This window comes from Bufo gargarizans, chromosome 7, assembly GCF_014858855.1.
Source record: "Bufo gargarizans isolate SCDJY-AF-19 chromosome 7, ASM1485885v1, whole genome shotgun sequence".
In the NCBI taxonomy this organism is placed as follows: domain Eukaryota; kingdom Metazoa; phylum Chordata; class Amphibia; order Anura; family Bufonidae; genus Bufo; species Bufo gargarizans.
In genome coordinates, this window is record NC_058086.1 from 36,210,634 (window position 1) to 36,236,325 (window position 25,692).

General features: G+C 41.0%; 1 protein-coding gene across 8 annotated transcripts in view; it reads right to left on the bottom strand.

Annotated features, from left to right (window-relative positions):
- The window catches only part of ADGRL2 (adhesion G protein-coupled receptor L2), a 180,514-nt gene that overhangs the window by 78,994 nt on the left and 75,828 nt on the right, over positions 1-25,692 (bottom strand). For all 8 annotated transcript variants that reach the window (XM_044301911.1, XM_044301908.1, XM_044301915.1 and 5 more), the window contains exon 3: positions 15,501-15,714. In XM_044301911.1, the coding sequence (XP_044157846.1) occupies positions 15,501-15,714 (214 nt within the window). The remainder of the gene's footprint in view (positions 1-15,500; positions 15,715-25,692) is intronic.

Genomic DNA, 25,692 nt, shown 5'->3' on the forward strand with positions numbered 1-25,692 from the left:
AAGACCTTTAGAAGAAAACGGGGAAAAAAGGCTCCTAAAGGGTATGTTCACGTAATTTGTATCCACATGAGTTTTTTATGACAACACCAAACCTTGGCAGACAGAAGAAGAAATGTCATCAAATCTCTCATCAGTCTTTAGGTCTGTAATTTCAGGTGAATGATCATACCTTAGCATTTGAACATACATGTGCTCTTTCTTGTAAATCAACATTAAAATGGATTTTAATACTGGTGGCCTATACTCAGGATAGGTTATCCATTGGGGGTTGCGGGTCGGTGGAAGTCCGACCTGCTTGCACCTCCACCGATCTGCTGTACCCTCCATGAGCACTTAGGTCTCTTCCTAGCACATGTAAGGTCACATCGATCACATGGCCTAGGTGCAGCTCAGTCCCATTCAAGTGAATAGTGCCACCCACTATCCAGAGGATGGCACTGTGCTGAATAAGTTGCAAGGAAACTGCAGCGCTCACCAGAATTCCAGTAAGCACCATGGCTTTACTTAAACAGCTGATTGCTGGGAGCCGGATCCCTGGACATTTCAAATCGATGGCCTATCCCGAGGATAGACTATCAATATGAAATTCCTGCAAACCCCCCTTAAATTAACAATTTACAAGGCCAGTTTCACAGAGCTGCAACACCCTGATAGTACTCGGTGGCACTGTATGGGATTAACGCCATCTTGCTCTGTGTACATTGCTTTTTCTACAGGTGCTATGCTGTGTGGTACTGATTATCTCTGCTTTATATGTTTGGCTGTGTGCCCCACCTCTTGCCTGTGCAATAATAGATCTACCAGGTCACGGTGCCTGGTGGAGCATGTACCAGAGCTATAATCAGTTTGTCTGTCTCTGTATCCAGTCTCTGTCTGACCTAACTTGTGCCTGTGATCCTGATCTGTTAGTAGGCCTGTATTCTTAGTTCCATCTGCCCTGCCTGGATTGTCCTTCGACTTTGCATGTACTGTCTGTTTGAACCTCTGGTTTGTCCTGTCTTTGTGCTTTGCCTGTTCATCTGGTGCTTGCACTGGTGTCTCTGAGCTCCGTGCGTCAGCTGCCAACTATACATGGACTATTCTAAGAGGTAGCGGCTTGGTGGTTTCCCTGCAGCAAAGACCAGATTCCTGTATAGGACTATAGCGTTTAAAGGGTGAAAACCAGGGCACCACAAGGACAACATCCTAAGGAATAGCCCAAAGTGAAACTGGTTAGTTGGCTCAGTGGTTTCACAACAATTCTAACACCTGGGGTGAAATCAGAAAGAGGGAACCTCCAATTTCTCTGCAGCACAAGAAGTCAGAGTAAGGAAGACACTGAAGAAAAGGAAGGCACTACAATGACAGGCAAAGTGTAAATTTGTGTTTCTGTCTGTATTTGCAGTGTCTCCAGGTTCACAGGTCTCACACCAATGCTTGTAACTAAGTATACAATTTGCAGCTGACCCATAAATTTACCTAATGTCTGCTGAATAATCTGTACATAAAATGACATCTTGTATGCATATATCAGAAATTCCATAAGCTAGAGACTTACAATTTCCTCAACTAGTATACGTAATTGCAACAACAAGGTAGATGTGATGGAATGTTTTTATTTATTTATAATTTTTCTCATTTATTTTACATTTTATTTTATTAACTTTCACCCACATGAACAATTTACATTTTAAGGTGACCTAATCACTAGAGTAGCTCTTTTCATATTACAGCATCTTACTATTTGTTCCATGGTGCTCCCCAACCAGTCTTTAGAAGAGTCTTTTAGGGGGTTGTAATATAAGGGGTCACTTATACCCCCACCCCCCTAATCTGAGAGTGGGTAGGTAAAGTATTTCTTAGAGTCCTAACATCTCTAGACTTGGTTTCGAAAGAGCCAAGAGTCGCGCTACTTTCAGTTGACCATCTTGCAGGTACCTAATGGTTCAGTTTTAACATTCAATAATCAATATGGAACCTTTGCCTTAGTAAGAAAGTCCCTTCAAGTTTATTTCCTGGGGAGTTTAAAAAATTCAGTACTTAAAGGGGTTTTTCAGAACCTAGTGGGTTCTACCAATCCATCTTAATTATACATAACACACTTATAAGAGAAAGCTTGTAAAATACTCCAAAGTTGTGATCAGCCTTCTCAGGATCCTGGTCACACAAGGTTCCTCATTAAAGAAATCCAGCTGCAGACGTTACGTCCTTTACCAGGTTTCCATGATCCTGAACTATGGACTCGGATGGGGACAAAACTATATCTCTCAAAGGTGCATGCACAGACGAGGTGGATTCAGGAGCTTGTGCATGCGCCAAAGAAAGGGAAGATTTATTTCCCCGAACTCAGCAAGTATTCGACCTACTAAAGGATGTGACATCAGAGGAAGCTGGATTTTCAAAAGAGGAGCGTGTAATGTGGACAGGCATGTTGAGTGTAATTGAGATGGGTTCCGGTAAACCCGTTTTTCAAGTGAAGGTGGAGCATGTAAAAGTCATATTGCATGCTTATTCTGGACATTCAGCCAGATGCTAGATTTTAGAGCCAAAACCAACAACGTGATTAGAAGTTTTAACTTGTTGTCTGTTACATATGTCGTCGGCAAACGCCCAAGGTCAACACATCAACGTATGCGTCTGGCAGAAATCATTTATTGCAAAATCATTTGAAGGAAATGCTATTTGCACATTAAACAGCACCCCTGGTGGCCAACAAAAAAAAAAAAACTTCTGCAAAAAGCATCTCTCTCAGGAGAGGTGAACTTGACAAGATGTGAATTGCTTGCTTTTCCATTGCGTGCAATTGTCTACGTTATTACCTTAACAGATGAACTGGATTTGTTTCAACTAGGAGAGAAAAATCCCTCTGTATTACCAGTAAGAAATAACGCTTTTCAGCTGACAAAACAGAATAAAAATATCTGCGCTGCCCTGTTTTGGTATCATAAAGAGAGATGATAGGTGCAGCAGAGCATTAAATGGTGCCCGCCTGGCACCATCCGTTTTCTGCAGATCTCGGCGTTATATCAGCATAAGAAATCAAAACACATTGAGTCCTCCGCGTTCCTGACAGACGCTGAAACAAACAAATCAGAACGCTTGCTGCTTTTCACCGGTGACAAAGCATTCCGGAGACAACACAAATGTTTGTGCTCGGGTTTGCAGCATATAAAGGGTTAAAACTGGGTGACGTGTTCATTTGCCAGAGCTGTCTGGCATTCAGGACTCGAGTTCATCATGACCTATAAAATGTTAAGATTGAAGCGCATTAAAGATGTGCTAACACCATGTGCAGGCCTGGGAGTACAAGCTATTGTGCCGTGAAGCGGCAAAGACACCGCTCTTTGGAAAAACTAGCACGCACTATTATGTCACTGATATAAACAGAGGAGAGGATGCTAAATTATAGATGAGGAAGGAAGGCGTTCGGCATATGTGAGATGATGCAGCCGATGCACAAGACAGTCACGTTAAATTTGCCGGATACTGGAAAAAGGGAGATCCGGAACGGGAATCTAGGAATCAAACGGGGGGGCTGGAGATCGGAGGGATAAAACGTAGCCTGTGCTGTGACCACTGCAGCGACGGGAACGGTCTGAAGCCGTATAGTGAATGAATTCTTCATCACAGGAGATGAGGGAGTCGATCCGCTCGATTCGTCAGCCAGTAGAATACAATGGGTGAATTGATTTGCCGAGTTCTCCTCTTTGATTCTCCGAAAGTGAATCGCAAACGCGGTCGTACGACCTGAGTAGACTCATGGCGGACAGACAGGTTTATTCATCTCAATTAGACTATGGTCACATAGATGAAGAGGAAAGGGTTAAAGGAGAACTCCAGTAACGGTGAAAATTAACAAGCAAATCTTTCAAAAGTCCACAATTTTATTTTTGCAACAAAGGTCATGGCAAGTGGGTAACATAGTACATAAGGCCGAAAAAAGACATTTGTCCATCCAGTTCTGCCTGTCATCCTGCAAGTTGATCCAGAGGAAGGGGGAAAAAAAATGTGAGGTAGAAGCCAATTTTCCTCACTTTAGGGGAATAAATAAATTCCTTCCCGACTCCAATCAGGCAATCAGAATAACTCCCTGGATCAGCGACCCCTCTCTAGTAGCTATAGCCTGTAATATTATTACACTCCAGAAATACATCCAGGGTGATCACCTTAGATCTCTAGACACTTAAAGGAAATGCGTCACCAAAAATTTTATCTGCCAGTTAAAACTAGATAGTAACACACATCCTTTATTTTTCTAATCTGTTTTTATTTTCTGTGTAGATTTATTTTATTTTATTTCCTGAACATTATTATGGGGACGGCCATCTTGCCTGAGCGGTTCTTTACAGCAGCATTTACACAGAACTAAAAAAAACTGCTTTATACCCGTGGGCCATAGACACAATGGTCGGGAGGAGACCTAAAGGACTTCTATGGGAGAGTCTTCTGGGCATGCTCTGTGACCTGTGCAGAGGTCATTGTACAAGGAAGGAATAGATAAGCTCTGACACCTATTGGGAATGGTGGATCCTGTCTTATCTCTACACAGAGGTGATATCATTACAGGCAGGATCAGAATGAGTTAACTGCAGTAAAGCGATGTGTATAGACCAGAGGTCAGCAACTAGGGATGAGCGAATTTCATATTTTGAAATTAATGTTTCTCCTCTTGTTGTGGTATTTACTGAATTGCGTTATGGATTCTGTTACCACGGACCATAACGCAATTCCATGACAGAATGCTTTTAGATGCATTCCGTTATTCATTCTGTCATAATAGAAGTCTATGGGCTGCGTAACGGATCCGTCCCGTTTCCATTTTTCTGGAGTCCTCTCCTGCATAACGGAAACGGGACGGGTCCGTTTTGCAGCCCATAGACTTATATTATGACGGAATGAATAACAGAATGCCTCTAAAAGCATTCTGTCATGGAATTGCGTTATGGTCCGTGGTAACAGAATCCATAACGCAATTCAGTAAATACCACAACAAGAAGCGAAAGCGAATTTCAAAATATAAAATTCGCTCATCCCTATCAGCAACCTCTGGTACTCCAGCTGTTGTGAAGCTACAACTCCCAGCATGCTTCTGAGAACAGACAAGCAAGTGTGCATGCTGGGAGTCGTAGTTGCACCACACCTGGAGTGCCGAAGGTTGCAGACACCAGGTAAAGACCAAGCTGTGGCGCTAATTAGATATAGTGGCCAGTGGCTTTAGTTTAAATATAAAAATTTACAAAATTATAAAAAAAATATGGTAAACATAAAAAAGTGATTTAAACAATAGGTCATTTTCTGATGACACATTCCCTTTAATATCATAATAAAAAAAATTAAAAAAATGCAAGTTTAGAAAATAGAGAATACTATCTATTTTGTCCCCCACACCCATCAACAGGGCGGCCCACAACATCACCATTTTCTATTTCCATCAACTGCCAGGTATGGATGAAATCTAGAGGCCTTCAACAGAACTCTGCAGTTCTGCAAGCTCGTCAGTTTACGGATTCCCCTTGTTCCTTCTATAAACTTCATAAATCTGAGTCACTTAAAAACAAAATGCCCATCTATTGCAGCCCACGGAAAATAGGAAATTAGCAATTATCTTAGTAACTGGTAGTCCATGAGGAGATCATGGTGCTGTCGCAATGATGGGTCTTCTCATTTCTTGCTAGATATAGCACTATGCCTACAGCTTTAAGATGGCACAAAACAAAAAACACCATCATTCAGCCGGTTACTTTGCATCTCCTGAGCTGTGATAGAATTCCCTGTCTTACCTGCCGCAGCTCACCGCCAGATGACCTGCATGACTATAAAGCATTTAAGAGTGCTGGAAAAAAGGGCTTGGTAAACATGGCATTCAGCCCAAGGCCTCATGCACACCTCCGTCAGTGTTTTGAGGTCCACAAATCACGGATCTATGAAACACAATGCATGCTGCCATTTTATTTTTATTTTTTCACTTCAATAAAAATGACCTATCCGTGACCACAAAATGGACAAGAATAAGACAATGTTCTATCTTTGGTGCCGCGGAACGATCATACAGCTGCGGACAGCACACGTCGTGCTGCTCCCATTTTTTCCGGCGCCATTGAAATGAATTTTTGGAGGATTCGATGTGGACTACACATACAATCGTATGTGTGAGCCCTAAACGGCATTCTTTTCAGTGCATCTGAATCTTTTGCATTGGTACAGTACGCATCAATATTTTATAGCAGATGCTTTTCTATATAATTTGGTCTGTATCAAGGGCAAAACTTTGCATTGTTCACTTGAATAATCTCTACGTATTACCATAGAAAGAATCATTTATAACAAGGACATTTGAAGGCGTTCTCTATACTTAGCTTTACAAAAATCTGATTAATACCGCAGAATGAGAAAGGGAAAAATAATATGAGCCCTGCCGAGCCTCCCTGACCCTTGTATGCCTTTGGTTCTCTGCCAGATGAGACTGATCACTACGAATGCGTTTCCCACCAACCACTCTGTCTCCGCTCAAGTGTCGTGTTTAAAGGGGACAAAATGTGCACTATTATTCTGATTTGCATCTATAAGTTCAACCTTGAAGCCTACATTTCTGTAGAAAACACCTCCAAGCCTTGGCTAGGGGACAGAAAAGTCTTTAAAATATACACGTGAGGAAAACATTTGCTGAAATGCAAAACACAGAGCAGACTGGGGCCAGTCATCCATTTTATGGAGATGTTATTCAAAATGGCTGTCAGATTAAGGCATAGCGAGCGGTGAGGTGTCGTGTCAGTACTGCTAGAGCTTTGTAGAAATAAATGGTATTAGCCTTGAAAATTGGAGCAGAAAATGCAGCGGTTAAACTTTCAAAGACGCCCAGACCGAATAATGCGACGATGAAAGTGTCTGCGAGCTACGAACTAGTCCTACCATCAAAACGCGTGACTGACATGTCAATAATGGAATGCTTATAATAAAGCAGTGCGCCATTACTAAATCAGGCAAATGCACAATGTTTTCACGGCACAAAAAAAAAGTTCAAAATAATCCATATGAATACATATAAAAATAAAAAAATCTGTAAGAGTTTTCCGCAACTATTCTACAATATTTAGCTGTTATATCTGCAAGACATCAGTTTTCCCCAGACTTCTGAATGGTATATCTAATTATTCAGTGTAATATCTTCCTCCCTTTGTCTCTGGAATGAGAGGTGCGAACCGGAATGTCTGTTACATCTGCCATGGTGGATGCCAACCACCCCCCCTCCACCAAGAACGTAAAAGTAAGCGTGCACTAATGAAGTGTTTGCAGTGTATACATCCATCGTATGACTCTGTATAGGCACACACTGGCATATGTTGGCCATAGTGTCTGACGTTTAAAAAAAATATATATATATATACAGCAAGGCATACATTTTTTACTGCTTGTAGAGAAAACATTATGGGACACATTTATTAAGGCCGGCATTTTAGACGCCATATTAATAAGCCCCTGTGCTGGATTGCCGAGGCAGAACTTTGGTGTATTTACCGCCAATTCTAAATGTAAGGCAACTTCCTTGCTTCTTACATTTAGACCATTTTCTAAACCAGGCCGGCCAGTCCCCTTCCCCATTTTTAGACCTGGTTTGAGTGGGGAAGTAGTAGCAGATTATGCCACAACATGGTGTGTGACAGAAAGAATCTGCGCCAGATATACGCCACAATAGTGGCAGTCTCTAATATATATATATATATATATATATATACACACATTATACACACCAGGGGACCTTGAATACATTTGACAAACGTATACACTGACATTTTTCCCAGTTCATATACCAAAAGTATGTTGCTGTGTGATCCATAATGTATGCCTCCAATTTTTTTCCCACTCGTGCACATTGCCATCTACCGAATAATGCATTGACTCGGGGACTAAAACCATGTAATATGGTGGCGTGCCCCACTGCCGCACCATAGAGCAATACGTGGAATCCCTATGGCTCCATAGTATAGAACATTCTTTAATTATGCATTAGAAAGTCCATCAGACTCCAGTATAAGACTTGCAAGGCTGTTAAACATGGGTGGGTGGGTGCCTAACAAGAGGCGTTGCAACCACCTATGTAAAAGCCATGTTCACATTTGTGTTGGGGCTACAAATTGTCAGAATTGAAGGGGAGCCTGATGGAAATCCCAACGGACCCTATTAAAAGTCAATCATTCTATTGGGATCTATGGTAGGAACTAAAAATCCAGGTCAACATAAGGGGATTACTAAAAACAATTCTATTAACAGGCAATATTCTGATTTTAAAGTGGTTCTCCAGGAGATATTGAAGACCTATCCATGGATTAGTGGGAGCCTGATACCCCGTACTCCTACCAATCAGCTATTTCTGACCGCCGATGCACACCGTGTTGGTGTACTGCAAATCAGATCCCATTGAAGCGAGTGGGAGCTACACAGTGGAGCCTTCCAACTACTATACGGCTTCCGTCACTGGTGTCTGCTCGAAACAACTGATTGGTGGCAATGTTGGGTTTTGGATCCTCATCAATCTGATATTGATCACCTCTCCTGAAGATAGGCCATTAATAGCCAAAACCCCTTTAATTAAGAAAATTCCATTTGTTTATTAGTGTACGCCAAAATTACCATCTTTTTAATAAATTAAAAGCGCTACACTGAAATGCTGAGGGCGTCGGAGAGTTTCCATCTCCCGCGGTATGTGCTGAACGCAGAGCCTCAGTAGATGTAAATGTATGTCAATTTCAGCATTTGATTGGCTAAACATGTCACCGCGCTGACAATTAGTGATGAGGCCTTGATCTGAGGCCGGCGATAAGCAGCTTGCTGAATATATATGAATCCGATGGAACAATACAGAAGGCAAATCCCCACTTACTGACTGACAATTGATCTCATTAAACACTCTTAGCATTCTGCCCATCTAATTGGGCATTGCACGTCTCTTACCAAGTTTTGTCTCCTGAGCCCCCTTGACGTTCAGGTCAGACATGTTTGCGTGTGTAGAACACGGACGATGCTGATGGAAACATCCGTTAAATTGGCACCCCATTAAAAGCGCCAAACATTGTGAGTGACATCGAGCCGTCTGCGAGGACCGTTCTCCGTCATGTATCCCTCGCCCTCTGTAGCTTTTGAGGGGGGGGGGGGGGGGGATAATTTGCAAGGAAAATAGGTGCAAGTTTATAAATAAAACAGTCACTTCATCAGAATGTTATGTAAAAATTAAAAGCCTTCCCTCTCAATCATCATAAAAACAGAACGGTCTGAGGGGATTTTATGCGAGCGGATTACTAGGGAAGCTCGACATCGCTCAGACACGCGAAACACATTTATGGCTATGGAGCTGTGTATTTCTTTTTCCACTGGACAGACCACAAACCACCTGTGTTTGCTTTGGTTTTCTGAGCCGCAATTTTATACTTAAGGGTTATTCTAGCAATTTTTTTTTTTTTTTAAAGCTTCATCTTTTGCAAACATCTAGAAATCCACAGAAACTTTCAAAGTGCAGCTTTGTCCTTGGAACGACGTAACTTGATGTTATAGCGTCGGCAAAAGTCCTTGATTCGCTTTCCTTTTACTCCACCGACTTTACATGCTAGTCTGGTTTACAAAGTTATATTCAATGAATTTTCTATAGAAGCCATGAACCTTAACAACTAGTTTTAATTGCCCCACATAGGAAACCACATCACTATTAATTCCTCAGCTACAGAGCGAAATCAAACTATTGCCTCTCAATCTTTGGCGCTATTAGACCTCTCAGCTATTTGGCTAACTTTGCTATGCGATACCCAATGCAATTAATTATATTTTTTGATGTTAATAGTCTCTGTCAGTTTGGAGCTTAACTGTTCTTTGATGAATATTTAAATTCTATTTGAATAAAAATAATCTTGGTTACATTTCATCTTGAAGAAATCAGCGCGGCTTAATAAAGGACTGGGCGGCAAAGGAGACGGTAAATGACTACATGAACGCAGGTATAAAAAGTCTGAATCACCTTGGCAGAAGTTAAATCAACCCAAGACTCAACTCTAATGGTAAAGTAAATGGTCCCTATTCTAACACTTGCGCACAATACTTATGGAAAGATCTACATTCGCACAATAAAATGTCTTTCTATACTAGATTCCCTTTAGAAATCACTATGTGACAACGGGACTTACTAGTCAATCTGAGCATTACTAAAATGTTTCTAATTAACAGCGCTCTCGTTAAGTTTACTGCCTCACTCGATACAAATGGTAATTAATCATCCGCAAAAAAAGATTGAATATTCAAACTACGCATATGTCGATACCAGTGACAGAGCTCGGGGCGAATATTGACAACCAGGGTTAAAGTAATGACTGTCCGCATCCAATATTTCTTCAGTTATTTAAGTAGAGTAGACGGTGGGTTGGGGATTAAAATATGGTAAAACATTACAAAAATTCTCACAATAGATATTAAATATTAATTGTTTAATTTTGCTAATTTTTCACCATCATCTATATTAATGCTTCAACGCTAATTAATGAGGTAGGACTCAAGGAATTGTTGCTTACGTACACTGCAATATAATTGATTAAAAAATGGCCGGCCAATTACAGTCAACCGAAAGGTCAATACACACAGACGTCGTGGGTTCTATACCCTTCTGAGACTTCTCATGGGGTTCCTGGATGCGGAGATCAGATACATACATTAGCAATTAAAGAGAACGTCATCAGAAAAGGACCTATTGTTTAAATCATATTTTTATGTTAAACATAGTTTCAAAAAGACTTGTAATTTTTTTATTTTACATGCTAATATCTATAGTTAAACAAAAAAACATATCTAACAGTTTTTGCACTGTCCACTAAGTCTAATAATAGGCACTACTTCTTTGTACAGATCACTTTACTGCAGTTATCTGCCATCATTGCAGGCAGGCTTAGCACCTCTATATACAGATATCACAGGACCCACCATTCACAATAGGCCATTGTCACAGCTTAGGCTACTTTCCCACTGGCGTTTTGGTCGGATCTGTTACAATAATACAACTGCATGCACCCGTCATGAACGGATCGGTTTGTATTATCTGTAACATAGACAAGACGGATCAGTCATGAACTCCACTGAAAGTCAATGGGAGACGGATCCGTATTCTATTGTGCCAGATTGTGTCAGAGAAAACGGGTCCGTCCCCATTGACTTACATTGTGTGTCAGGACACTGCAGGCAGCGTTTTGGTGTCCGCCTCCAGAGCAGAATGGAGACTGATTGGAGGCAAACTGATCCATTTTGGACCGCTTGTGAGAGCCCATGACGGATCTCACAAACAAAGCCAAAACGCGAGTGTGAAAGTAGCCTTATCTACTCCCTCCTGACCTCTGTACAGGTCACAGAGCATGCCCGGAAAACTCTGAGGTCCCCTCTTGTTCATTGTGTCTATAGCCCATGTGGCAACTGTAATGCAATTCTCTAAATGCAGTTAAGAATGGCCTAGGCAAGATGGTCGTCCCATAATTATGTTCAGGAAATAGAATAAACTTTTTTTAGAAAAAAATAAATAAAAATGATTAGAAAAAAAGGAGATGATTTGCCATCTGGTTTTAACTGGCAGAAAAAAAAATTGGTGGCACCTTCCCCTTAAGTAATTAGTACTAAATAATGTGTTATTTGAGTCAAATTTAGTAGGATCCATTACAGGGGGCATTCTCACTATAGGCATTGATTGTACATGCTCTAAAAACTGACTTATGGGTCTCATCCCCAAAAAGTGGGTGTTGGGTCTTTTTAAAGTGAGCGGGTGGCTGCAAAGGTGTTAAATCCCCTTTAAAATGGCCTTGTTCCATCCATGTAAGCAATATCACCAAGTACGAGGCAATTAAGGCATTTAAAGGCTTCACTTTTAGCATAAAAAAAAAAAAAACCACACACAAGCATTCTAGTGATCATTGGAGTAAGGGACACTTTTTGGTTCAAGTCATGACATTCTGTTATTTTGCCAATATTTTTGCAGATGCAATAGGAAGGGCATTGCTATTTAACTCAGCACAACTTACTCTAAAAAGATGGAATAAACTGAATTTAAAAACTTGACACAATTGGATAACCAAATAAAAATAAAAATTGCAAAAAGTTTTTAAGAAAGTTCTTTAAATGTAAAAAAAGGAAAAAAGAAAAATGGGAAAATAGTCTTAGCAAATCACATATGGCTAAGTGCAATATAGTCAACCGGCAGTGCAAGTTAGAAACGAGTCCGTCCTGACATAACAGCATGTGTGTTCAATTCCATGTGCAAACTGTAGATATAGCATCACAGGCTTCCATTCACACCTCTATAGCTCTCATTAGGTTTCCCTGCAGCTTAACAGAACGGGTGATAGATGGAACCACTCTGGAGCTGATGTGATAACAAACAGAGCAGTAAAGAGGGGGACAAACACTAGATTTCAAACTTTTAATAAAATCAGCGTCGTAGAATTGTTGGGTGATCTATATTTTGCAAAAAATAAAAATATTCCCCGTTGAGAAGCCCAAACTCCTGTGAAGTGTGTTCATTGTTTTGCATCATATTGTAAATTTTTGGATGAAAAATTAAAAAAAAATTATAGAACAGTTACAACATCTAATGAAGTTTTGTAAATTAATTGCAGCTTATATTTATATCCATGGCCGACCTAGTCTATGGCTAAAAAGGGCATTTTGATATTTCTTCTCGGGTTCTGACCAGCGTTCAACAATAGGACTAATTTTACATTCGAGAAAAATTATCCTTTGCTTACCTTACTAGAAATACCGTTCAATGGAAGGCCTCCTTTAGGCTTTTTGTATAAACGCTGTGATACGATAGTAGTGGAGTAGTTCTTCAGAAGCAGGGACACCCCTTTGCAGCTGAAGAACTCTTTGTTGATACAAATCAATTTACTCATCACTACATAGTAGCCAATAGCCATTTACTGAAAAAATCTTTGAAGATAAATGTTCCACCTAGAATACTATCTTAAGGTGCCCGTACACCTTCAATAGCTGTCGGCTAGGCACTTCAGACTGTGGCTCATCTCCTGTGGGAACATTGGATTGGGCATACTGAGATGCAACATGTCCAATGCCCATTTTCAGCTGGCATTGGCTAGCACAGGAGAGTTAGAACCCATCCCCACAACACCACCAACGCACTGCCAAATACATGAAACTGGCAGGTACAACCAACTTATTTCCAATGTTAGTAGCCATCTTTAGATTTCCAATACTCAACACTCTCCACCAAAATGAATGGTACACAAGCATGGTCAGCTTCTGTATGAACAGTAAGGATTAGGATCCTCTTATTCTTTAACTCTGTCGAGGCCTATTGTCAACAATAAGACCGACTAGTCTAAAAAGTTTTGCCTCTAAAATACTTTAAAGAAATATCCTCTAAATATGGCTTCGGATGAGCCTGAATGGTCCTCACAAAAAGAGGGCAATCGTAAGTCAAACACGTCTCGAAAATATAAAGACATCTTTTGCATTGGTCAGACACTTGTGTAACTTCAAAACCTTCCAGTGTCTGAATAATACCACTGGGTTGAGGGATCCAGAATCATTGTTAATATTAAATTTTTATAAAATTACATTGAAACTCCCCTTGACGTTGTCTTGGTCATTCCATTTTTGGTGCATTCTTTAAGAGGAACATCAATCTGCCTAGTTTTAATCGTATTTGGTATTTTATTTTGTTGAGGAACATCTATTTTCAGACTCTGGCTAATATTAGAAGGGGAATTTCAATCTGTCCTGTAAATGTGATGGTAATGTAATGAGTGGCATCTTGGAACTAGACGTTCAGTGTCGGTGTTAAGTGGGAATAACTCTTCTGACCGTGAGGGACAGATGCTCCTCTGACAAAAGTAACAAACAGATCTAACCCGTCACCTCAAGGCTAATCAGAAACAAATGTATACGATGATTACAAGAAAGAGCTGTATAATTTTTATATTTTTGATTTTTTCCCCCATACTGAATTTTACCTTTTTTTTTATAAAGCACTATAATATAAAAAAATATCTCTTATACCTGTGCTCTTGACAAGTATATATTGTATTTTATTCCATTATTTTGACAAAGCAATCAAAACTAGTCTTCCTCCGGAGTCATTTCTAAAGAGAATTCTGAGTAGGAAAGTGGCCCACGAGAACAAGACAGGGAAAAAAATAAAAATAGGATGTGCAGCCCTGCTGTCTCCCATAGCACTGAACCATTAGATCAAGCAGAGAGTTACAACATTCATAATCCCCTAGTCTAAGACGACTGAAGTTGACATGACAGGTAACTGGAGAAGGCAATTTCCCAAAGGAGCTCTGATGTGCAGACTGGAGGCAAAAACGATGGGAGAAGTGCACCGAGATCAGATGAACAGTAATTGGTGCTGGGGTATAGAAGGAAATACCAAGAGATCATTGAGGCAACAACATTACGACAAATCACATCAAATCCAAAGCAGGCACAAGGAATAAAAAAAATAAATGTAACCATCTTTATGGAGTGTGAAATCAGCTGTTTGCCAGTTAGTCGAGAAGCAGAAATGAGTAAATACCTGGTTTAAAAAAAAAAAAAGCGAGCAGCTGTCTCAACAATTGGTGGAAAACCTGTTCTAGACCTGACAAGAGTCCGATAGATCTCAAAGATCAAGGCAACCTATTCAGAAGCCAAGGACAAAGACACTTTCCTTGGACATGTACATGTCCCAGTTGGCAAGTCACTTTTGACCCCTTATAGTTAAGTCATTCCATGTCTCATGGACGCCATATAACTTGTAGGTCAGGACATGGATTAATATTTCATATTGATTAGCGTAAAACAAGGATGAAGTGCAATTTAAAATAAAAACAAAACAAAAAACAATATCCTAACAATGGTAAAAATGTAAAGAACTCAAATGGTGTATATGTCAAGCACTAGGCTTGATATTATACCAACATAGGTGGACATCTGCAGTTAAGGGCATCCATATGATATCTTAAGATAATGGACGCAAATGTATGCACTGAGGGTTCATTCACACGTCTGTATGTGTTTTGCGGATTCACAAATTGCAGATCCGCTAAACACGGACACCGGCAATGTGCGTTACGCATCTTGCGGACCGCATATCGCCGGCACTCTCATAGAAAATGCCTTTTCTTGTCCGCAATTGCGGACAAGAATAAGACGTTCTATTTTTTTGCAGAACGGAAGTGCGGATCCGCAAATGCGGATGCAGACAGCAGATTCCGGCCCCATTGAAAATGAATAGGCCTGCACCTGTTCCGCAAAGTTGCGGAACGGATGCGGACCCATTTTTCAGACGTGTAAATGAACCCTAAATAGGGCAAAAAAACTAAACTGTACAGCCACTTACTCAACTCTACCGAATGCCATTGTGTTTCTAAGGTGTCAGAGGGTAGGAATCACTTGATTCGGCCTCCTAATACATAGTTTGGAGGTCAAATTGGTGGACACTAGCTTGAGTCATGGGACATTTGAACATTTTTACTGTAAATGACAAGTCTCCATAGTTCTACCTTTGTGACATGATTTTGTAAGCATCTGGAAGATGGCAGTCTACGTTCTCCATCTGAAATGGATCGGCATCACAGATCTTGTCGTCTGTACGACCGTAGTTGGCACTTTCAATCATAATGACATCACTTCCCGGACATCGAAGATCGATGGGATATCCTTCACAGGCGAGTTCCCGTCTTACTAGGCCAAAAGGCAGTGCCGCTCGACTGAAACCTGAAAAAACAAATGAAAATGCGTTGAAATGACACAGAAGGCACCTGAGTTTTTAGTCAACTTGGACAAAAGTCTAAGTCTTGATCATTGGTCGATATTGCTGCTATTGTACAACAACTGGCCATGAAGAGTCAAAGCAAATATGCGATGAAAACATTTTAGCAAGAATGTGGACAAAAACTTCAAAGGGCCATTATCTAGGTTGTACTAAAAGAATCTGTGCATACATATTCATGTCCTGATGATGGACCAAGGCCAATTCAAGCTGCAGCAGCGGGTTAACATCTGGGCAACTACAATACCTCTGCATCTTATATTAACCCCTTCCCACCAGCGCCGTAATAGTACGGTGCTGCGGAAGTGACTTCCCGACCAGCGCCGTAGTACCATGGCATGCTGATCGGGCAGGTGCAGGAGCTGCGCCCGCCAGATCAGCTGTAGGGGACGGGCTGTTCCCATTAGCTGGACCCCTGCTGTATGCGCCGGCATCTGTGAAAACACCGATGCCGGAGCATTAACCCTCACTATGCCGCGGTCAGCATTGACCGCGGCATGTGAGGGGTGTGTGGAGGGAGGGAGTTCCTTCTCTTTCCCCATCGGGTCCCCGCGCTGCTGTGACAGGGACCAGATTGCAGGGAAGACAGCCCAATGCCTACCACAGGCATCGGGGCTGCTTTCCATGTAAGCCTGTGAGATCGAGCCCCCTGGATCTCACAGGCAGGAAGGCTGTAAGTGTATTACAGTCTGTAATACACTTACAGCCAATGCATTACAATACAGAAGTCCAGGGGATCAGACCCCCAATAGTTGCGGAAAAAAAAAGTTTAATAAAAAAGTTAAAATAAAGTTTTGCATAATAAAAAATAAAAAAAGTTTCAAGTAAAAAAATATAAAAAAGTGTTCTTTTCCGATAATTAAGTACGGTAATAAAAAAAATTCGAAAAAAATAGGGAAAAAAAAGAAAAAAGTGTACATATTAGGTATTGCTGCATCCATATCGATTGGCTTTATAAAAACATCACATGATCCACCCAGTCAGGTGAAAATAAATAAATGAACTGTGCGAAAACAGCCATTTTTGGTCACCTTCCCTCACAAAAAAATGTAATACCAAGCAATCAAAAAGGCGTATTTATCCCAAAATGGTACCAATCAAACAGTCATCTCATCCCTCAGGCTGGGTTCAGACCTGAGCGTTTTACAGCGCGTTCCTACGCGCTGTAAAACGCTCAACAGGCAAGAACCAATGATTCCCTATGGGAATGGCTCTCACCTGAGCGTTTTACAGCGCCTACGATCGCGCTGTAAAACGCCCGACGCCCCAAGAAGTACAGGAGCTTCTTTGGGGCGTTTTGTCGCGCGTTCCCGTACATAGACTTCCGGGAACGCACGACAATAGGCGTTCACTTGTTCCGGAGCCGCGATTGTAAACGCGCATACAATCGCGCACTCCATCCCGAACGCTCAGGTCTGAACCCAGAGTCAAAAAATGAAAGCCTACCTAAGACAATCTATTAAAAAAAAAAAAAAAAAAATATGGCTCTCAGAAAATGACAACACAAAAACAAGATTTCATTCTGCTCAAACATGCATTTACTGTGGAAAACTTAGCTAAAATAAAAATAGACATATTGGGTATCGCTGCGTATGTAACAACCTGCTCTATAAAATATCACATTATATTTTTTTAAACACCTTTTTTTCACCTTGCCTCACAAAAAGTGTAAAATGGAAAAAGAAAAATTTGGGGATAAAGCAACATTTTATTGGAAGAAATGTAACTTTTCATTTTCACAGCCAAGTGTTTTCAAATTCCATAAAACGCTTAGGGAGTCAAAATGCTCAGTACCCTCCCCCCCTTAATATATTCTTTGAAGGGTGTAGTTTCCAAAATAGGCTCACTTTTTGAGGGTTTCCACTGTAGGGGTATGTCAGGGTCTCTTCAAATACAAAATGGTGCCCATAAACCATTCTAGCAAAATCTGCCTCCAAAATCCACATGGCACTCCTTTCCTTCTGATCACTGCCATGTGCCCATAGAGCAGTTTACCACCACATATGGGATATTTCTGTATACTGCAGAATCTGAGTAATGCACATTGAGGTTTAGTTTGCTGTTGACCCTTGCTGTGTTGCAAGAAAAAAATTGATTACAAAATGAAATTTTAAAATTTCACCTCCATTTTCCTTTAATTCTAGTGGAACACCTAAAGGGTTAACATAGTTTGTAATGTCAGTTTTGAATAATTTGAGGGGTGTAATTTCTAAAATGGGGTCATTTATGGGTGGTTTTCATTATGTAAGCCCCACAAAATCACTTTAAAACTGAATTGGTGCTTAAAAAGAAATGATTTTGGAAATTTTGTTGAAAATTTGAAAAATGTCTTCTAAACTTCTAAGCCTTCTAACGTCCTAAAGAAATAAAATGACATTTACAAAAGGATGCCAACATAAAGCAGACATGGGGAATGATGACTGATAACTATTTTATGAGGCATTACTATTTGTCTTAAAAGATTTAAAAATTCAGAATTTTTCCAAATTTTGGATTTTTTTTACAAATAAAAGGAAAAATATATTGTCTCAAATTTACCACTGTGGTGAAGTACAATGTGTCACGAGAAAACAGTCTCAGAATGGCCTGGATAAGATAAAAAAAAGTGTTCCAAAGTTGTTACCACATAAAGGGACATGTTGGATTTGCCAAAAAATTGCCTGGGCAGGAAGGTGAAAACGGGCCCGGAGTAGAAAGGGTTAATACCGCAGAGCTATAATATTTTTATATCATATTAACTACAGGACAAAATGCAGAACGAGCTGCTGCAGCAGGAGGTGCAGATGCACAAACACATAGCAAGTGTGACAAACAAGATCTACTGTCTATATTTTAGGCCAGTTCCCATCACAACTTTGCCTGCTCGATAATTCCCTGGGCGGTCTTCTCCTGTTTTCCTTGGCTCATCTGCACTGTTTCAGGTTGGATTATACCTGAGGGAGCACATCACTGAAACTCGCTGCTAAACACACACGATTCATAATATTCCCTCCCTCACTGCACTGCCGTAGCACAAGGCTCTATCACCGCCGTCCGGTAGTTATAAAATAAAAGGGGTTTCCAAAAAAAAAAAAAAAAAAAACAGCACCATTCTTGGTTATGGGCCATGCATACATTTTCTGTATATAAAAATAAATAAATAAAAATAAATAAAAAATAAATAAATCTTTCAGCCTTAGCTATCCTGAAAATACATCACCGAAATCTGATAGGTGGGGGCCCGACGCCCCCACGCGATGAGCTGTTTGAAGAGGGAGTGCTGCAACGTTTGCCATGCAAAGCGCCTTGCGTTGTATATCGGCTGTGCTTGGTATTGCAGCCTATGTTCATTCCTTTGAATGGGACTGAGCGCAACATAGGCCATGTGACTGATGAACATGACATCACTTGCCGCAGTCCCACCAAACAGCTGATCGGCAGGAGGTCGGACCCCGACCGCTCAGGTACTGATGACCTATCCCTCAGGATAATAGCATGAACAAATGGTTAATGAAAAAACTGCAATGTCACATTAGGAGTTAATCCGTCCATCAGTGCAACGGAAACTGTGTGAAAATCAATTTTACCTGTAAAGTGGCAGGACCCCATTTTACGACCACAAACCTGCCGGCCAACAGGCTCGCTGGGAATAACCTTTATATCTTAATCAATAAAACTTTTTAAGGACGAATAAAGATATTTAATGTTGGATACTGCCGGATTAAATTCAGAAAAAAAAATTACTAAAATAATATTCACTGAAAAAATATAGCAAAAATCTAGGTTTCTATAATCCACATAGAGCTGCTCTTTGCATGGTATACACACACGCACACATATATCGCTATAGATATAATGTCCAGGGCAGTCCATACATTTCAGACTGTCAGAAACACAGCAATCAGCTTATTTTGTCCTCGATAGTGTTCTTCTACGGTTCTTTTGTCTTCCAAATGCAGCAAGAATCACCTTTATTAACCGCTCCTTCTTACCCGAAGTTAAAAGCCAATAACACTTATTATGTAAAGTTAATACAAGACACTTACTAATGTATTGTGATTGTCCATATTGCTTCCTTTGCTGGCTGGATTCATTTTTCCAACACATTATACATATTCCGTTTTCATGGTTACGACCACCCTGCAATCCAGCAGCGGTCAACCTACTCATACACTATAGAAAAAAGCACTGGCCTATGTGAGCTCCCACAGGGTCCTGGTCACCAGAGAGGCTGAAGCTTTTTCCTATGGTGTGCAAGCACGGTGACTGCTGATGGATTGCAGGGTGGTCGTAACTATGGAGCAGTGTATAATACGATGGCAAAATGAATCCGGCCAGCAAAGGAAGCAATATGGACAATCACAATACATTAGTAAGTGCCTTGTATTAACTTTCTCTACATAAAAAAATGCCACTTTGTGAAGTGAGACGACCCCTTTAAGGGTTGGCATGCCCAAACCCTGCACCTTCTCTGCTGATTGACATTTCACAGCAAAGGCAAGGAGAGGCTGGTGATGACACGGACTGTGCAAGCAGCGGAGAAGAGGTGGGATTAGGCGCGGCAACCTTGATTTCAGGCAAGAAGGTGCCACCCTTATTGACCACAAACCGCTGATTAGCTCACAGTGGGTGCAGTAAATAAAGATGATTTTGGCTGCATTCGGAAGACAAATGAACCATATGAACACCATCGAGGACAACACAAGGCGACTCAAGATACTCCAGGCAGTTTGAAGGCCAATTTTGTGCTGACTGGCTCCTTTTAAGTGACGTCTCTGTTGGCTGACAAAATATTAAAGGTGTATACAAGACCGTCTGAGCACAAGACATACTCCGCTACTTTAGCTGCTCTTTTACAAGATACTGAATATATAATAAATTTAAAGGGGTTGTCCAGGATCAGGAAAAAACATGCTTTCTTTTAAAAACAGAACCACAAAAGGTCCATTGGTTATGCCTGGTATTGTAGCTCCATGGCAGTAAAGTGGAGAGAGTGGCCATAACGCACACGGCCTGTGGACAGGAGGGCGCCATGTTTGAAGGAAGCAGCCGTGTTTTGCTTTTTTTTTTTCCAGTCCTGGACAATTGCTTTACTTCCATTATACATCGGTAACTATAGCAAGGTAAGGCAGGCCTACTAGAGAATCTCCCCCAGTGGCTGCAAGTTCTGACAATAATGGGCCCCAAGGGTCCTACACAAGACAGTCCCCAAATGTGAAGTCCAAAATGTGCTGCTATTGGTTAGGTTGAAACCCACAGTATCTTCATGAAGATGCTTTCCCGTCTGACGTTTTGGTGCAGTTTGTGAAGCCAGGAGTGGGCGGCAAATGCGGGAAGGATTCTACCTCTCTTTTAGTGGCTTCAAAAAACCGCATAAAACGGCACGTGTAAGAGTATCAGCGTGCTCCAAGTCCCCTTATTTATACCTTAGTGACATTAGACTACATGGGAGTCATTTTTTATTTGTAGGGTTAAAAACGCTCATAATAAAATTTTACGTGATGTGTAAGCAGGAAAGCGGCATACATTACATCAACGGATAAACACTGCAAGCTCACGGCACACCTCGCCGGCTCTTTACTGAACGGATTATACCTTTAACAGGCCAATTAGGATGGAAAATGGTGGTGCCCAATGCAAAGACTCTGGGCAATCCTCGTGGTACAACAAGGTGACACGAACACAGCGTTCCCCGGCTTCCTCCATTAGCTCATGGCTACAATATAGGACTTAATTTACCTTCACCTCCTTGTCTTTTTTTTACAAGCAAATGAAAAACCATAATGAGTAGAACTTGTTTTATAGGTTTAATTGCCTCAAAATATACCCCCGGCATGCACAGCCGTCCGGGGTGTAAGCAGGAATAATCCCGGCTGATTACTTCATTGCTATTGGAGCTGTGACAAGAGATACGAGTGATGCATTAGATCTGGCCAGAGCGGTGAACTCTGATTTTGGCTCTAATTTGTACATGTTAATCACTCTTAGGCCTCATGCACACAGACGTGTTTTCTTTCCGTGTCCGTTATGCGGAACCATTCATTTCAATAGAGCTGCACAGAGGAAAAAAAAAAAAAAAAACGGAAGGTACTTCCCCCTACTTAATCGCTCAAAATAATTCTAGAACGTCATTTTTTAGAACTGTACATGGTGCTGTTCCTCTGTTGGGGTACGTCCATGCAGGACATGAAATACAATGGAACGGTTGCATGAATTATATGGATTATAATTATACTTATGGATTTCAGCCTCTCCGTTGTAAAGGGTGATCTTCATGATGGAGATCCACACAATAGATTGAAATACGGCAGATTTTAGATGAGCACCACTTTTTTAAGCAATTTGCGCTGCGTGTGGATGCAATTTTTCTTTCCTTTTTTTTTAGATCTCACCCACTTTGCCGGTACTGTACAAGGAAAATCTGCCACGTGCAGGTGTTACCACGCGTGTCCCTATACTCACTGATCAGCTGCTTGGCCTTGGTGCTCTGAGTGCCTGTGGCCTCTATCTAGACCAGTGACCTCAGGGTCATTGGTCGCATGGCGTGAAAACGGATCGGTCCCTATTGACTTACATTGTGTGTCAGGACGAATCCATTTGGCTCAGTTTCGTCAGACGGACACCAAGCAGCGTTTTGGCGTCTGCCTCCAAAGTGGAATGGAGACGGAAAGGAGCCAAACTGATGCATTCTGAGCGGATCCTTATCCATTCAGAATGCATTACGTAAACCGTTTTGGACCGCTTGCGAGAGCCCTGAACGGATCTCACAAACGGAAACCAAAACGCCAGTGTGAAAGTAGCCTTAGGTGAAGCTCAGTCCCATTCAAGTGAATGGGACCGAGCTGTAATACCAATCACAACCGCTACACAGTGGACGGTGCGATGCTTGGACAGCCTCTTCAGCAGATTGCCGGGAGTCAGATCCCCAATGATCAGATACTGATGACCTATACTGAGAATCCATCATCAATATTGTACTCCTAGAAAACACCTTTAAATGTTTTCAATAATTGCTACAATAATCATTAAAATTTTTCAAAATATTACTACTATATTCAATATTTTCTGCGTGCCGATGTCAGTACTTGCCTGTGCTATGGAAAGCATTTCTATTTCTTTCATAACATATTTGATCAGTTCATTCTGTTATTATTACAGCATTTTTTCTTTTTTATCTTTCAAAAAAAGATTTGAATGAGTAAAAAATAAATAAAATAAAAATTATTCGATGTAAGCAGGAAAATAAAAATAAAAATCCTCCACTCAATGACAAATGAATCAAATTCCATTCTATCCTTCAAACCAGCATTTGTTTCACCTACAGAGTAACGCGATGTAACCCTAAAGTGACCTTGAAGGATCGTGTTATTGTTAGCGGGCGGCAATTAATCAGGGGAGAATTTGGTTATTTTTATTACTCGGTTGTCCAAAGTCCCGGCGCAACATTCCAACAAGGTTAAAAAATAAAAAAAATAAAAAGGGGGGGGGGGGGGTCATCAGGGGCCCAGGTTACGATTAAATACCGCTTTCAGAGAGTCTCTTGGTAGTCATAACAATGGTATTCAGATTTGGAAGTGACAGACCTTATGGTAATCCCTTCCTCTAATTAAATCAGTAGAATGAGAGTCTGAAGTGGTAAATAATAAATCACAAAGAATCCACAGTCTTGTTGTCATGGAAACCGCTGTGCCGGCTGCCATAATTGCTGTGATAGGCACCTTGGCCTTTTTGACACCGAGCCTGATCTTGAATTCTGGTCATAGACTGAGAAAGTAGCTTTTCCAGACCTCTCAGGCAATCATGTAACATGCATTGAGCTCGACTGAACAGGCTCGACGGAACACACAAACGCCTCATTCAAGGCCATCCCGCCGGTATCTGTAGACTGTAATTAACCAGTATGCCGCACTAGATTCACATCAAGGCCTCTATTGGAATCAGAGCGGAGCTATTTAAAGTCGCCCCCGGTGGGGTCTCGGCAGATGCGATATTTGCTGAAAGGTTGGACTTGTACGACATGGGGAATATCCAACGCCGCTCACCTCTCTCTCAATGGCAATGACCTCTAAACAAAAATCTTTGCCATTTCTTTATTCATCGCCAAATACAAAGTCACCCAACGTTAGAGGCTGTGAGCGCAAAGCACACTGTCCGCTGACAGAGGGGCATAACTTTGATTTCCCAATAAAAAAATTATATATATATTTTGTTTCTGCAAATAATTCAATATAGGATTTTTTTTTTTTTTTTAAGTATTTCTATTTTTTATTGTTCTGCGTTTTTTTTAAATCTTTATCTGAAAATTCTTTTTGAGGCTCCAGTTTTTTTACCCATAAAGTGCTGGCTTCACACTTTTTTTTTTGTTACAAAGTTTTTGCCCAAAAAAATTAAAATAAAAGGTGTTACGGGAATTACAAAAAAGTAGAAGGCACATTATTTTTTTTTCCACAATGACGCATTTTCAATTGCGATGCGTTTGCTTGTCTCTTGTTGTGACAATGTTGTCCTTCCATACCTTTTTCTATAAGGCCTCTGGCACACTAGCGTATTTTATTTCCGCGTCCGTTACGTTTTTTTTTTTTGCAGACCATTCACTTCAATGGTTCCGCAAAAAAATAAAAAAAATAGAAAAAATAAAAGTTACTCAGTGTGCATTCCCGTATTTCCGTTCCGCCAAAAAATAAAACATGTCCTATTATTGTCCGCATTACGAACAAGGATAGTACGGTTCTATAAAGGGCCGGGTTTTTCGTTCCGCAAAATACGGAATGCACGCGGATGTCATCCGTATTTTTTGAGGATCCGTTTTTAGCGGACCGCAAAATGCCTAAGGGGAAGAAAATCGCTGGAAAAAAATTGGGGAATAAAACATGTCCTATAATTGTCCGCATTACGAACAAGGATAGTACGGTTCTATGAAGGGCCAGTTATTTTGTTCCGCAAAATACAGAATGCACGCGGATGTCATCCGTATTTTTTGAGGATCCGTTTTTAGCGGACCGCAAAATGCCTAAGGGGAAGAAAATCGCGGGGGAAAAAATTAAAATAAACTAGGAAAAAAGCACCTGAAAGGGGAAAAAAAACTGGAAAAAAAATAAAAATACGGCAAGCAATTCACACATCTGAATAAAACAAAACTTCTAGAAATAAATTGTCATTTTTTTAGCGGCAAAAAATGCCAGAACACATTTGTATGGAGGAGCGCTAAGTGGTGTGCGGCCTGTGATTGATTAGGCGGTATTTAAAGAGGTCTGGTGCGAGTGTATTCTCAGACTGCGCAACTCATTTATTGACTTAATTACTTGTTAATTGCTTTTGTCATTTTGTTATTTTTGCCATTGGGTGTGATCAGTGCCTAGTCTGATGTCAATCACATCTGGCCTGGCACGCCTCTCCTCTCATCTGGGCTATACAAGTATAGAAAGCTAGGGAAGCGCAGGGACAACACTACTGCCAAGAGGGCGGCTGCAGTGGTAATGCGGCTTCTGATGGAAATAAAGTGCAAGGGGTAAAACAAATGAAGCTTTAGTAGGGCCGCACAATACTACGTAGGCATTCTAAGTGCTGCGGTATGGAGCTCTGTATGATGCAGTACTACAGGGAGAATGGCTCCTTGCTAAAGAATAGCTTTGCATGCCTCTCCAGAAGAGTTTATGGGAGCTGTATTACCCTTTTAGGCTAGGGCTACATGGCAACACTGGAAGCGTGACAGGTGTCGCAGTCCGTTGGATTCCTTGCGACTGTTGCGGTGATCCCATTCATTTCTATGGGATCACAGCTACCCAGCAATCCTTGCTGCGACCGGTGTCGCCATGTAGCTCTAGGGCTGTGATGTCTGACCTCCAGCACTGCAGCTGTGGTGAAACTACAGCTCCCAAGTTGCACATTTGCCTGGCTGTCATCATAACTTAACAGAAATGAATGGTGCATGCTGGGAGTCGTAG